At 41.1% G+C, this 14,715-nt stretch overlaps 1 protein-coding gene across 5 annotated transcripts in view; it reads right to left on the bottom strand.

Moving 5' to 3' along the window:
* Positions 1–14,690, bottom strand: part of CC2D1B (coiled-coil and C2 domain containing 1B) — a 35,152-nt gene extending 20,462 nt beyond the window's left edge. For 2 of the 5 annotated variants that reach the window (XM_010582380.1, XM_010582384.1), the window contains exons 1-9: positions 14,619–14,690; positions 13,981–14,085; positions 10,805–10,946; positions 6,274–6,389; positions 5,330–5,449; positions 4,093–4,230; positions 1,804–2,077; positions 1,176–1,300; positions 961–1,036 (exon numbers count right to left, since the gene is read on the bottom strand). In XM_010582380.1, the coding sequence (XP_010580682.1) occupies positions 961–1,036; positions 1,176–1,300; positions 1,804–2,077; positions 4,093–4,230; positions 5,330–5,449; positions 6,274–6,389; positions 10,805–10,946; positions 13,981–14,046 (1,057 nt within the window). In that variant the 5' untranslated portion in view covers positions 14,047–14,085; positions 14,619–14,690. Of the gene's footprint in view, positions 1–960; positions 1,037–1,175; positions 1,301–1,803; positions 2,078–4,092; positions 4,231–5,329; positions 5,450–6,273; positions 6,390–10,804; positions 10,947–13,980; positions 14,086–14,174; positions 14,297–14,618 lie in introns of those variants that run through there. The other 3 variants (XM_010582381.1, XM_010582383.1, XM_010582385.1) reach the window with 3 other exon arrangements.
* Between the last annotated feature and the right edge of the window lie 25 nt (positions 14,691–14,715).

Below are 14,715 nucleotides of genomic sequence, written 5' to 3'. Positions count from 1 at the left end.
AATAGAAAATCTCAAGTGCTGATTTAATTTAGGTTAGTGCTGCCGGGGGTGGGGTGGGGGGGGGTGGGGAGTAAAACCAGTTCAAGTATTCTAAGAATTCTCTCCCCAAAATATAACTTGGTATCTTGACAGATGGAAACAGTGAACAAGATTGCTAATTGACTGAAATATCCTAGTAACAAAAGATGTGCTGAAAAAGGGAAGCGAGTAATATCATCTATTCAGACACCCAAGTTTCTGGCATTGTATAACAGTAGTTATTTCAGAAAACTACAAAAATATCTGCTGCAGAGATCTTGCACTTTTTAAGGCAAGATTATCTCATGGGTGAAGTTTCTCTCCAATGCCATTGAGTGATCAGTTTATAACTTGAGGAGTCATAAATCTCATCATTTATTGAAATAAAATAATCTGTCATTCAGTTTCTTAGAATAAATAATCTGAAGCAAATTGTTTAAAACACTGAGTTGCGCAGACCAAATATTAATTGTTGGTGGTGATACTAGATCTATTTAAAAAAACCCTCTCTTACAAGGATTGAAGTATCTTTAATATTGGTAACTTGCTTTAAGATTTAGACTTTACTGCACTGCAATCTGTTCATTAATCTCTTAATCTGAATGTTATGAACTTCAGTTGAAACACGTAACACCATCAAGTATTACAGTAAACTTTAAGGTGTGCCATTACCCTTCTTTCCCTTACACTTGCTGCTACTATCTAAAGTTACAAAAATAGGAATATTAGACATCGATACCTACCTGAACTTGTAATTCACAGAGAGTAACTTCAATATAAATAATGATACCTCATTTCTTTTCATTGGTCTTGATTAGAATTTGAATAAGCAGTAAGCCTCAGACCTAAGTGATCTTCAATTCTTCTTTGCAATCAAATTCAGAATCATTCTATTACAGCATAAAGAGACTTCTAAAAGGGTTTTTGTAAAACGAGCCTTACCCTGAGGAGATGGAGGCATATTCTGGAGGTCTATTGGCTGCCCACTATCCAAAGCTTCCAAGACCACATTGAATTTCTAAGGCAGAAAAAACAAAACAGAAGATTTATGCTAGTATGTCCAAGACTTGCTGTCTGCCGTAATGAATATTTGACACTCAATACACGTGGGTACAGCATAGGGTATGTTTAGCATTCAAGACTTTTTGTGTGCATACCTTGCCTGCCTTCATGTATTCCTTTGCTTTCTCCAGGTCCCCTCGCTGCTTGGCTTTTAGAGCCGCTAATTTATACTCCTTCTGCCTCTTCAGTAGTATTGCTCTGGCGCTGCTGTTCTGGAGATCTGTGAGAAAGAAACAATGCTGAGACTTACACAGAGCATGCAAGATGTGGATCCCTTGCTATGTCCATCTATTCAAACCTGCATTAGCTCTCTTTTGCTTTGAATCACATAGCCATCTTACAAAAGTTCTTTTTCCTCCAGTCTCCAGAAGTCCTACCAGACACAGCAATCCCACTTTTCCAAATTGGGGGTGGGGTGGAGAAAGGTCTTTTAGTCAGTATCTCAATACTTTTTAAAGCTTGGAATTCCACATGTCACAATACCAAAGGGGAAACCAAGGCACAGGAAAAGTTAAGTGAAAGATACTGATATAGTGCATATAAGAGCTCTATAACAATAACTGATTCCACTGCCAGAAATTCAGCATCCCACTGACAACTCTATCTGAAACATTCAGCAGGGAAGTTCCAACATAAGCAGTGCTCTGCTACACAATTCAAATATCACGAAACACGTAGCATTAAAATAGTGTTGCAACTGCTTATCCTCTCAGGTCATGGTACCTGTTTCCACGGTAGGACTAGAACCAGCACGACCCTGTAGAGACTCTGATTCCAGGTGCTGCATTGCCTCATGAGAAGTCTTCTGCTCATCATCTGCAGCAGACTCAGGTTCATTCTCTGGTAGGACACTGACTGAATCTCCTGAATTCTCTAGCTGCACTCCTGCAGCTTGAGATAAGTGAGAGGAGCTCTTTCCTGTTGCAACAGGAGGTGGTATTTCTTCCTCATTGATTTTTTTGCCTTTCTTCACTGCAGCCAGCATGGTTTCCAGTGTCTGGCAGAGATGGAACAGCAAAGTCAATAGGCATTTTCATCAAACATATTACTAGCATAAAACCATTAAAACAGAAATTCATTCCCTTACACGCAATGGGATCTATTACGCACACCACTACAGATTGCTGCCCTTTAGCTCCCTATTTTTCTGCAAGGCCAACTTCAGCGCTAGTGAAAGGTGTCCAATTATCAGAGCAACAAATGCAAAGGACTTGTTACCAAACTGCAAGTACCTCAACACCTAGAAGTATTGGATAGCTGATGTGGTCCACTCAGCTTTGTCACAGAAAGTCACCATGGACACCATTTATACCAACTGTAGACAGATTTTATGTCTTTAAAACAAAATAAAATACACTACTCCACAATGTCACTGCCTATGTGGATTCAGTGAAGGAAGGAGTCTGCATACCTATTTAATGCAATGAGAAAAGCCATTAAATACTAACAAAGAAAATGGAGCTTCAGCTGGTGACCTATGGCAAGAAGCTCTCACCATTTATAACACGGCTTAACTGCTGCTCATTTTTTTAAAACCCTTCCTTCACCACAAGTATTACCTTTCTCAATATTTTTATTTTTTTTTAATTTAACTTTCAGACAAAAGACCACCACACACTTTAAGCTAAAACAAAAGTTTTGCTCCTTTCATCTTCTACAGAAACTGAAATGGAAGGACAGAAAGACAACAACAACAAAATCTCATCAGTGCCAGAATCACTGCTATTTTTGGTTAGCCATGACATTGTTTGACCTATTAAGCAACAGTGGCAGAGATACTTTGGACTGACTGCATGTGAGATTGGGGTTCAGACCAGTACAGCAACCCACACACAGCTCTCTCTTCTCCACGTGTGGGATGACAGACTGACTGGAAGTGGTATTATACACTGAGATTAAAGTTCTCAGTTCCAAGAATTAAGTACAAGAGATAACTGTACACCATTTGTTGGCATGTCATTTTGCTAATTAAGGAACTGTGAGCTGTGAAGTGAGATTTAGTCTATTATCCTTAGATACACTGCTTAGGCACAGGGAAACTCCCTACCTTGAAAAGCAAAAGAAGTGGCAAACAGCGCACTAAACTTCGTTATTGGATGAAATAAGCTGGTGCGCCTATCCCTCTTGCTCTCTGAAAGGTCAAGTGGTTTCATGTACGTTCCTTTCAGAGCTAGCAGGCAGTAGACACATACAGACTTCTTTCTTGTGCATTTCCTCCCCTGGGTTTGGCCTCAGTTGTTCCCTTTGTACCCTAAGACACCTGATAGCTAGCGAGACAGTACATTCTTCCTTCAGTGGACAGTGCTGAGCTATAAAGCTTTGCTCAACAAGACAGAGCTCGCTGCTGTCTGAGGTGATGCAGGAGACCAGATGAAAACAAACAGGGAAATACAGGCACTCTGCACAGCAGCAGTCACCAAGCACTACCAACTAACTACAAGCACGCCACCTGGCTGAAAAGATGTAAAGCTGAAGCAACGGCTCCTTGCTGTAATTTTTAATTCCTTTAATGAAAAATCCTTTTCTATTAGTTTTCAAGCACAGCCAACACGCTCAGGGAAAGGTATCACCTTCCTTTGTCTCACAGAACTGAGTGGAAGGTTAGTATCTAAGGGAAGGCATCAGTGATGAATTGGAAGGTGTATGTGCTAGGAAAGCTCCTAAACTTTGCTTTAAGGTAACAATGAACAGTCATCACAGGTCAAATTCAGATCTAGATGGGTGCGTTTAATATCAGCACGTACCCCAAACCCTGCCTCCAGGTACCACTAGCCACATTCAACAGAAACAAAGCTGACCCACAAAAGGCATTTGAAGTTACACTTTATCTGTGTATTTGCTACATCAGATTGGTAGTAAGTAACAAGAAATGTTTTTAAAGTAACTCAAGGCAGCATATTAGAATTTCTCTCCCCTTTCAAGAAATTTACACATCTGGAAAGACTCTGAACTACACTTTAGAGAACTGACTTTGCCTCCCCCTCATTCACATACCTGATGAACCCAGCTTACCTTAAGGCCTCTTTCGTATCGGCGTATTTTGGCACTCTCACCTGACTCCTTTGCGTTAGAAATTGCTGTTCTATAGTTAGCAATTCTCTTCTCTATTGCCTGTTGCAGCTCACTGGTAACAGCAGGAAGTGAGGTGGTCTCAGAAAAAATAATAAAACAAATCAAGAAAACTTATTTCATCCAACTATATGAGTTTTCTCACAGCACTGAAAAGCAAATACTCCTCTTCTACACACAGTCCTGTTAATCAAGAGCGCAAGGACGAAAAAGTCTCTAAAACAGAGGAGCACTTGTACTATGCTAACGGTCCCTGGATCCACCTCTGGGCTTTCTCTCAAAGGCGTAATAGAGAAGAATGGGTGGAGACATTTAGAAAACTCACAGTTACAGGGTAACTGGAGCCTTGTGGTTAGAGAGTAGGTGAAGAGAACAGTAAAGACTCTCAAACACCACACAACAGAGGGTGTGAAGAGGTATTTTGGCACAAATCTTGTTTTTTTCTCTTCTTATTTTTGAAACATGCTAGTTTACTCCCTTCTGGGCTTCTTCAACCTGGTTTTACTACAAAAGCTCTTTTTCCTCCTCCTACAGCCTGGAATTAGTTCAGGGACAAAAGCAGCCTAAGCAAAGTTATGAGTAGCTACTTACAAACACTCTGCAGCTGCAGAGACCTTTCAGATGGCTGCTGATGTAATTATTGCCATTATCTCTACAGAAACACTCTTAAACCCATTTATTAATGGGCCCAATGCACAAGGCCACTGGAATCTGTAGCACACAACAGAAACATGGCGGTAACTGAATAAAGGACTGACAAATGAAGCTAAGAAAGCTAATGCTACTCAGAAAAATTCCACCAAGATGTCAAAGATGCTGAGTTATAACAAGTCTCACAATTTCAGTGCACCGCTCAATACTCTGAGGGGGAAGATACAAACTCTGGAAGCCTGAACTGCAGTCCGCATGCTCATATGTCCAGTGAGGGACAAGACATGCTTCACTACAACTGTTTATCTCCTCAATTCTATGCTAACATTAAAAATCATCCTCTGAACAAAGCAAAACATTCACCTATATCAATACAACATTGGTTTCCACAGAGAAGGCAGCAATAGTGTGGTTTCTCCTTCCTTGGAAGACAAGACAACCTCTCTAAATCCTGGTCTGTGACCCTTGTATGAGCTGCACGACAACAGTGATTCAGCAAAACTGTCAGGAACATGAAGCTCTTTCCTACCTGTGGCTGCAGTTCAGGTTGCTCATTTTCTGGTTCAGCTGTGGACGGCTCCATTGCTATCGTTTCATCCTCACAGCTTCCTGTCTCACCTTCTACCCCCAGAACTTCTTGCAATTCTGCCTGAAGTAAAAGCCAACAAAAGGCTTTTGATCAAAATTTTCTATTTCCTCAAAAGACAAAATAAAAATCAAGTCTCAAGCTCCAAAACCTTTGGATGGACCTTGAACCCAAACAGAGAGTCTAAACATCTTATATTCTGGTATTTTTTAATTACTTTTTTTTTTTTTTTAAATTTTTAAATTAAACTGGTTCTACTTGTATTCACAACAGGAAGCCAGCTACCACTCAAAAGCCACGCTGCAGCTCCAGGATCACCACACAAATTTGTGGTTAGAGATCTAACCTGAAGCTGGAGAAGTTCAGAGAAGTACTTTTACAAAGATCATTCAACGCCAAATTTGAAATTTCCAAAAAGCATTTATTAACAACGGCAGAAAAAAACACTGCTTAACACTCCTTCTGTAAACCCTACCAACTAGATCACTCATTGAAATAACAAAGAATTTCTTGGAAGATACACTCTCAGGCCAAGCACTACACGAAGCAGTAGCAAAATGGTGACAGACATGACTTTAAGGAGAATGTCCCTGGCTGTATTTCACCAGCTGCCATGGAATGGGATTTCCACTGTTTCCCCCAATTTTCTAAGACCCTCACACATATGAACATTAGTTAGGAAACTCTCCTACTCTGGTGTGCAGAGGGTTGGATCCTGCAAAGCCTTATATCTAATGGGATGCTTTTGCAATATTTTAGCTTCTCACCACGAAGTTAACAGATATTTTGGATAAATGCCGTTCTGTTTAAAAACAAAACAAAACAAAAACAAAACCCCCAAACAACAAAGACATACTAAAACTTTTTGCTACTCAAGTTATGCATACCAACAGGTCTGTATCTTTCTCCAAGTCTTCATCATCTGCTTCTTCCCCCTCATCTTCGTTCAGGTCCTTCATACACTCTGCAGCCATCTTTTCAATATGATCCATGGGCAGAGGAGCTGTAAAAACAAAACCACAAGGAACCATAAACGCTAAGTAACAGTTACGCAGTCACTGGATATAAATGCTAAAGGAGTTGCTACCAGCTGAAAGACAGCACTGACTTCTCCTCCTGCTTCCCCTTTATCAGATAGTGTCATAGGTAAATGAGACTGTATTCGTGGGTGAAGGGCAAAGACTGGGTAAGTGAACATCCAGGAAAAAAGCAATACTAGTGTTTCTGAGAGCGACAGTCAAGGCAGGCAATAAGACAAGGAAAATGACTGCATCCAATAACCTAGCTGAGAAATTAGATCTCAGGGAAAATGATGTCTGTTTACTAATACAAGGAACCTGAACGGCAAAGCCATTAGCACCATGATAGACTAGGGAGTTGTGGTGGGACACAACAGTGCTCAGAAAGCATGGCCACAAAAGACAAAGATACTGTGGTAAGTTTGCACAGTAATGACATTTAAGACTGTGTAAGAAAGACAAGTAGGACTGGATGAAACAACTGCTTCAGGGGAAAAAAATACTAGAAGTCACCTCAAGCTCCTAGGCTGATTTAAGATACAGATAAGTACTTCTATGATATTATTTACAAAAATAACTAGTAACATAAATTTTGTCATTATGGAAACTTCAATTTTCCAAGGAAAAAACGGAAATACTATTATTCTTGGATGTTACGTCAAAACTGTATTCCTCAGTTAAGCTAAAAATCAATGGTGGCACGAGAGAAAATTAATATAAACTGTTGATGAATAAATCTGATTAGAACTTTCTATCCATGAAAGGCAATTACTGGAACAGCCTCTGTCCCCAGTAGGAATAAACATCTGAACTAGTTTTAAGCTGATGATAGATATTTACAAAAGGTATCTATGATGTGATTGTCCATATTAACAAGGCCTGGACTCAGCATCCTTGTCAGGTCTTTCTGTTCTGTGTCCTTTGTCTCATGTCAGTTTACACTAACAAAATGTAATTCACTCCTGATGTAGCCCGACTGACAGAATAAATTCTGACTCCATATGGGACAGAAGTGGTCCACATCCATTCATCCCTAAGTGCCAACAAACTATTTCTTTTTCCTAGTTCCATCCCTTTTCTTCTATCCCTCTCGTTGAACTAATTTGAATCAAAAGTACTGTAGTTCCCAAAAATCTGCATGTATGGATATAACCAACTTAGCCCAACAGTTAAGTGCATGAGATGCAAACACTTGTATTAAACATCCCAGCACATCTGCCAGTAAACTTCTGTTCACATTTTCTTTCAAAGCCAAAAATATGTTATTGTGTGTATTACAACAGCAGATTCAGCCATAAATCAGAACAAAGTTCAAGGCATTTACCATAAACAGTGCTGAGCTCAAAAGAGTTCCCAATCAAACTACAACTAACTAAATCACTGGATTTTGGTATAGGGTCTACATTACACTTGACACTCTCAACAGTTGATCGATTTTCTCAATCTACAGCCTTAAGCACAAAAATGTCTCTCTTCACCTCATGTTAAACTAGGTACGTATTAACACATTAACATCAATTAATATCGATTTTAGAGACATACTGAACAACACAAGCCATAAGCCAAACATGGCTGTTAACATGACAAGCAAGGAAGCACAGCAAACTATCCATATGTTTGAAGACAGCAAGAAAGGAAGACAAGAAAATCTTTCTACCTTGAGAAACTACTTGTTTATACATCAAACACCACTGCAAAGTCACACTTGGCATTCAAAAGTAGAACGCTCTAAATCAAGGCATCATACTTGTCCTGATCCCAAAAGCACAGAGAACTGCTAAGCAAATCAGAAAAAGTGCTGTTTCTTCTGCCTCTCTAACTACGCTTCCACGTTTTCTGCATTGCTGTCTCATGCCCATGAGATTTTCCCTTTTCCAAATCCTTCTTGGCTACTTTGTTGTGCAATTTCTCCTCATGTTTCTGGTCTTCACCCTGAAAACTCTGCTTAACTCCTCCTTGCCAAGTTCTCATCTCTACTTCATGCTGTGCCAACCACAGCTCCCTTAACTATCAACTTCCTCCACACACTCTCAAAGGTGAAGTTACTTGCACACAAATTCCAACTGTCCACTTAAATGCCTCTGATACTTCCTTATGCAGACATACAACTGTGACTCATCAGTGTCAGTAAATGTTGCATAAAATATAGATCTTCAGGACAGAGCTTTACAGTCAATTTAAATGGATCTAAACCAGATCCCATCCATCCCCTGCATTTGCTGAATCAGCTGAAAATTAACCCAGGTACAAAACTGTTTCTGTCCAAATAATCTAATTTACCATATCAGTGCTTCAGTACCTACATCAAACATGTTGCTCATATGTTTGACCCTTAGCAAAACTCTGCAACTAGGATAGTAGGCCATATCCAAAGGCAACTGGCTGTACATCAAGGGTCAGAGTGTTCCCTACATGAAGCCCGACTAGAGGCAAAAAAGCCAACAGAGCCTCCTCGGATGGTTGGTTCAACTCTAACCCAGTATGGCAAGTTGAGGCTACAATTTCAAACATCCGAGCGGCTGACCAACTGGCATTTATCAGCCACAGATAGCAGAGATCTCTGTACTTCAGATGTTGCAACAGTACAGCTTTTGCTGTCTGTATCTTCAAAAGCTAGAGGGAGATATTACTTTTTCCTCACCATCAGAGGTCTAGAATGTAAATCCAGGAGTAAATTATTGCATCTTGTGTTGAGCCAAGAACCGAGCGCTAATATGTATTGTACTGGGTCCATTTTCATTGTCCTTCTCCAGACAGGATCTGTTTCTCCCCTGATCTTACTGTACCCTCCTCCTTTCCAGGTGCTGGCCTGCATCCTGCCCCTACCATGCACCATGTCCCCATCACTACAGTGTACCAGGTCTCACGAGTCCCCAGTGCCAGCTGTTCATCTTCCACGAGCTTCTATTCTATATACTCCCAATTCTACCAGGAAAACACAATAGCTGTAAATGATTTTGGAAAATAGTTGTACGAGCCATAACACGTACCTTTAGAAGGTATAGTAAATGTTAATTCTGCACTGTCTGAAGTTTCATTTCCCTCTTATGAATAAAGAGACTGAAAAAATACATTAAGTGACATGATCAGGGTGAGAAGGAAGTCAGCACTTGAAAAGCCGACAGCGATTGAAGAGCTCCTGACACACAGATTCACCCTCAAAACATTATCCTGCATGTTTTAACCACGTGTAACCTATGTCCAATGGCAGAAGTTCTACTATTATGCTTATTAGCAAAATTATGCTTATTTGCTTTAAGGGTTTACTACAATCTTGAAATCTAGAGAGTGGAAATTATTTAGAATTTAGTTTTAGATACAAACACCTCCTCTGTCTCTCATCAACTACAGTGTTTAGACAGTCACTTTTTCCAAATATTTTACAGTTCTTCATTTCCCTGCTGCTCTGTGTGAAGTCCCTTCAAATATTACAGGCCAATTACTGCAGAGCTGTAAATAAGGTTGTAGTTGTACTAACCCTTCTTTCCAGCATCTGCTCACACACCTGTAGCAAGGGTAGGTCCCATTGTCCTTGTCCCATCTCAACCACTTGCTGCCACCCCTCCCTTGCAGCCACAGCAGCATTCAAACAGGCAGGTAGCAAACCAGATCAAGGAACTGATTCAGCTGAAAACCTAGCACAACAACAGAAGTTTGTTTTTTTTAGATCAGTTTCCTGAACCAGCTCACCCTGCAGCTCCACAAATATGTACACAAGCTTAGAGGTAGAGCATGCTCACTAGAGACCGCCCCTCTCAGCAGCAGCCTTCACTTACAGTAGATTATAGTAATCCTGTAAAACACTGCATAGCTGCACTATCAGACAAAATTAACAGATGCTTAAAATATTAGGAATAGTAATGATCCATTCCAAGAGACACTCTAACCTGCATAATACAAACTACAGGATTCTCTCAGTAATTCCATCAGTTCCAGGATTTCCCTCTTAAAAGGGTATTCAATTTTGGTTACAGACTCCAAGTAACTAGGAATCTAACGCTCATTCAGTAAATTCAGTCTTTAAACGAAACCAGAAGAACAACCAAACAACAAACAACCCACCCTCCACTAGAAACACAATTTCCATTTGGAATTCATCTAGCACCTACTACACCTTTTTATGACTGCGTACGCTAAACAAGCATGTCTTAATTTAGTCATTAAATTGGGTAGCCATCATATATCTTTTTTCTATGTCTACAAGAGCATAGACAAAAAAAACTCTTACCCTTTTTGTGGCATAACAACTTAAACCTTTCAAAGTAAAAGAAAGAGTAGTTACAATTTCAGCTTCTATCGGTAATGAAAAACTTTTTCGATAAATCAGTGACTTGTAAAGAGCTATCTTTAATAAATTATTCAGGTCGTCAATAAGTAAAATCCAGATACTTTAACTTACTTTTCCCTTTCGGTTTTGATTTCCCTTCTTTCACTTTTCCTCCTGTGATAGCTGCAAGCTCTGCTTCTAGGTCCCCATCATCCCCACCTTCCTCTGCACCCAGCAGCATCTCTTCAGGACTGAAATCTACAAACAGCCCCAGCTGGAGCCAAGAGAAAATAAAAAATTAATTTAAAAAAAAGTGCAGTTAGAACAAAGATATCACTCAAAAAATCACACTGCATGGATTATTTAAACATTTTCATGCATTCTGGATTCTGTTAATTTCTTTTAAAGCCCACTGTCACACCACTTCTATTACCAAAAACAATGCACATCAGGACCCATAACTGATGTAAGGTACATAAATCTTAATAAGCCACAAATACTCCCTCTGAAACTCTACACAGCCAAGGATTTCTTAAAAATCAAGCCTATCTAATAGTCTGACATAACAAGGTAAAATAAAAGGATGTCTTATACTGAGCCTCATGAAGCAGATACCATCAGGGAAGTTCAGGGCAGTTCCTGTAACAGCTAAGCTAAAAAATATTCAATCATCATTCACACAATACAGGTCTGACGTGCATACACTGCGGAGATTTCAACCTTATCTCTTGGAAGAAGCTATATTCACATATACAGAACTGTTCTATACTTCTTGTTACCTCAGTCTGTAAATCAAACACATGGAAAGCGCAAACACAAACACAAGGAAACACAGCCATTACAAACCCAGCAATGCCTGCACTACACTGGAGTAAGCAATCAACTCTCTAGAACAGATCATCAGCTAAGCAACAGCATCTCAGGTAATATTATTAATAACAGCAATCAGAATTTGACAAAGTAGTGGGGGTTATCACTCAATTGCTGTAAAACATGCCAAAGGATATAAGTATCAGAGAAATCTCAGAGGTCTTAGTCTAAAAGGTATTCTTCTAAGATGCCATTTTATCACGATTTTTATATTGCCAGTTAAGATACTAACTGCCCCAGAAATAACAACACATTTATTCAAAGTATGCTAAGCTTTTTCATAAACATGAATTAACTGAAGTAGATTCATCCCATGAGGTAGGTGGAGTAGCTTTTCTCAGACTTTTTCAAAGCACAAGCTCTTGTTGGTTTATTAGTCAAGTAGGCAGCAGTTCAGCTTCTCTCAAGCAAAGGAATAAAAATCAGTCGTCATTATCACAAGGGTTAACAATCTCCTCCTGCCTCCAAGCATCTGAACTGCTGTGAGAAGCTGAAGCTGCCTGTCAGTTTATAAACTACTGTGAATAAGTAATAACTTTTTTTTAAAACTCTGTAGGAATTGAGGTGCTGGCAGCTACTGCCTTGAAATATTTTGCGTCCCTCTTTGAACCCTTTTATAATCCCAAAGGAGAATGTGGAACAAAGCTGAGAAACACTGATTCCAAGGACCAGGAACAGTATTCAAAAACAGCAGCTATTTGTTTACCAGCTCTGATCCTGCCCTTGACATTCTGTAAAGCACTGGGCAGATCAGTTAGCCACCCTCTGCCTTACCCATCTCCTTTCGGTAAAACAAAACTAATACATTTGCAGTCTTGGATAGAATGGAAAGAAGGTCAGGACAAGACTTAATTAGGAGATATTTATAATGGTGATCTAAAGATTCAAGTTCTATATAACACACATACACCTTTTATCAATGTGCAAAATGGATCAGGAGCACATGTGATCTGTTCATTACTACACTGCAAGTGTAGAAAGTGAAGCAAGCGTAGTAATGAATGAAGTCAAGAAGAGAATCCAGCAGGTCTAGCTGTCTCTCAATCTGTTCAGTAAGGCACATTTCCAATGAAATTAATAGCATTAAAGAAATCTTTAATAGAACAGAAAAAAAGATGTTAGAAAAAACCTGCAGTTGATACACTACATAGCACAAAACCAGTTCAAATTGAGTTAATTTGCAAGTGAACAAGCCATGAGTATATTTGTTTCAAGACACAATCCTCCATGCTTTAAGACAGGCTGAATAACTAACTGTATTGAATTAGAAATTAGTAAAATATGTTAATTGGATCCTTTATTTACTCTTTATCTTTTTAGACTGTGGTTTCTTTTTTTGGAAGGGGGAAAGAGATTTTCACCTTTTACCTTCTTCCCTGTTCAAATGAACTAAATCATATACTGCCTCTCCAACTAAGAAATGCAAACTTTGTATTAGAGCAATGGTGACATTATGGATCTCTAACTAAACCATTCTGCCTCCAGTATGAGAACGCTGGTTCCTAAGAAATCACCAGAAGAGAGTATCTTAAGCTATTTACTCTATTCTAATATTCTATTCCAATCTCTCTTCGTATTTTTCTATAATCTTATCAGTTATTCCTCCTCTGTATGTTACTTGCCTCTATTCTACTGTCAAAAGTTTCTAAAGTTCCATTCTGGTTCTAACACATTCTGTACCTCTAACTGTACTCTGTTTTTCTTCCACTATTCTACCCAGAATTTTGCCTTGGCTGTATTTCTAATTTTGACACTGTTGCCTGACTTCCTACACCTGCCAACCATGACTAAATCATGTTTCTCTCCTCAAGGCTTCTGAAACTACATCCAAAGGTAAAGAGTATGAAAAAACCCACAACACACAGACACATCTAAGCTCACTTTTAGCTACAGAAGAGGGCCACAGGCTTATCAGTCTATTTGTTGCAAGAAAAAAATGACTATACACAGGGAAATTAAAACTAACTGTCTCTGGTGTAGCACCTTAATGTTCTCTCATACGTGCCCCAAATGTGTTATTTGATATTTTGGTTGTCTTATTTCTGTTTTCTTAGAGATGTAAGAAAAACCTCCACATAGTTTTTGAGGTTATTATTAAATCTCAGTACAGCTGGGGTAGGAAACTACTATAAGCATGAGTCATGAGGTCTCCTATGAAGATTACAGCATTACAACATTGTGGCTTCCTTCAAGAGCTCCACTGCTGCATGCGAGAGATTTACTTTCAAGAAAAACGCGCTAAAGAAGCAAGCAGGAAAACAGGCACCACACAATTTCAATTTTTTCATGGTCCTGCAATATCTTATTAACACATGAGAGATTCTAGCAGGAAAACAGCAGCAAGAGGTCTGAACGAGACTACCCTTAAGAACGGTAGGAGTAGGAGGTTTCCCTACCTGCTTTGCAACCACAACTCCCTGGCCGTTTGCCTTCCTTACCTGCTTTGCAACTGCAGCTCCCTGGCCCTTTGCCTGAGGGCTTTTTTTAGGTCTTCTGCCAAGCATGCTGGTTCATGAATTTCCCAAGATTGTGTCTCTAAGGGACTGAGAGCACACGAGATCGAGCGTCAGTACCCTCGCCTGTCTCAACGCACGGCAAACCGGACGAAGGCAGGCAGCGCACAAACACGCACCCGCAAACACCGGCCGACAACCAGGAAGGAAAGCGTGGGGCACACACCGTGTAAGACGCTCCTGAGGGCCCAGGCCCGCCAGTGCCGCCTTCCTTCCCCCGCAGCCGCCCTCCGCCGGGCGCCCAGCCCGGCCGCACCCCTCCCTCCGCCTCAGGCGACTCGCACCGGGCTCTCCCCCGCCCCCGCAGCCCGGCCCGGGCGGACGGGCACGGCCGCTCGCACCCGCGGTTAGTGGACGGCGGGACCCCCCCCCCCCCCGGGCCCGGCGCCGGGGGGGGGCGGGGCAGGCCCGGCCCGCCCCGTACCCCTGTGGAGCCCTCCCCGCCCCGGCGCAGGGAGGAGCCGGCGGAGGCGATAGGCTGCGCGCCCTGTAAATAACCACCGCCGAGGGGCCGCGGCCGGCACCGCGAGAGGCCGGCCCGCGGCGGGCAGGCCCCGGCTCACCTCGGCCTCCCGCCGCCCGCGGAAAGGCGCCCGGTGAAGCGGCGCCCGCCCGGCACGGGGACGCCTGCGGCCGCGGCTCCGAGGCAGCAGCGCGCCT

This window comes from Haliaeetus leucocephalus, unplaced genomic scaffold, assembly GCF_000737465.1.
Source record: "Haliaeetus leucocephalus isolate CR32 unplaced genomic scaffold, Haliaeetus_leucocephalus-4.0 Scaffold848, whole genome shotgun sequence".
Taxonomy (NCBI): Eukaryota; Metazoa; Chordata; class Aves; order Accipitriformes; family Accipitridae; genus Haliaeetus; species Haliaeetus leucocephalus.
The sequence above is the reverse complement of the archived record's forward strand: the minus strand, read 5'-3'. Positions and strand labels throughout refer to the sequence as shown.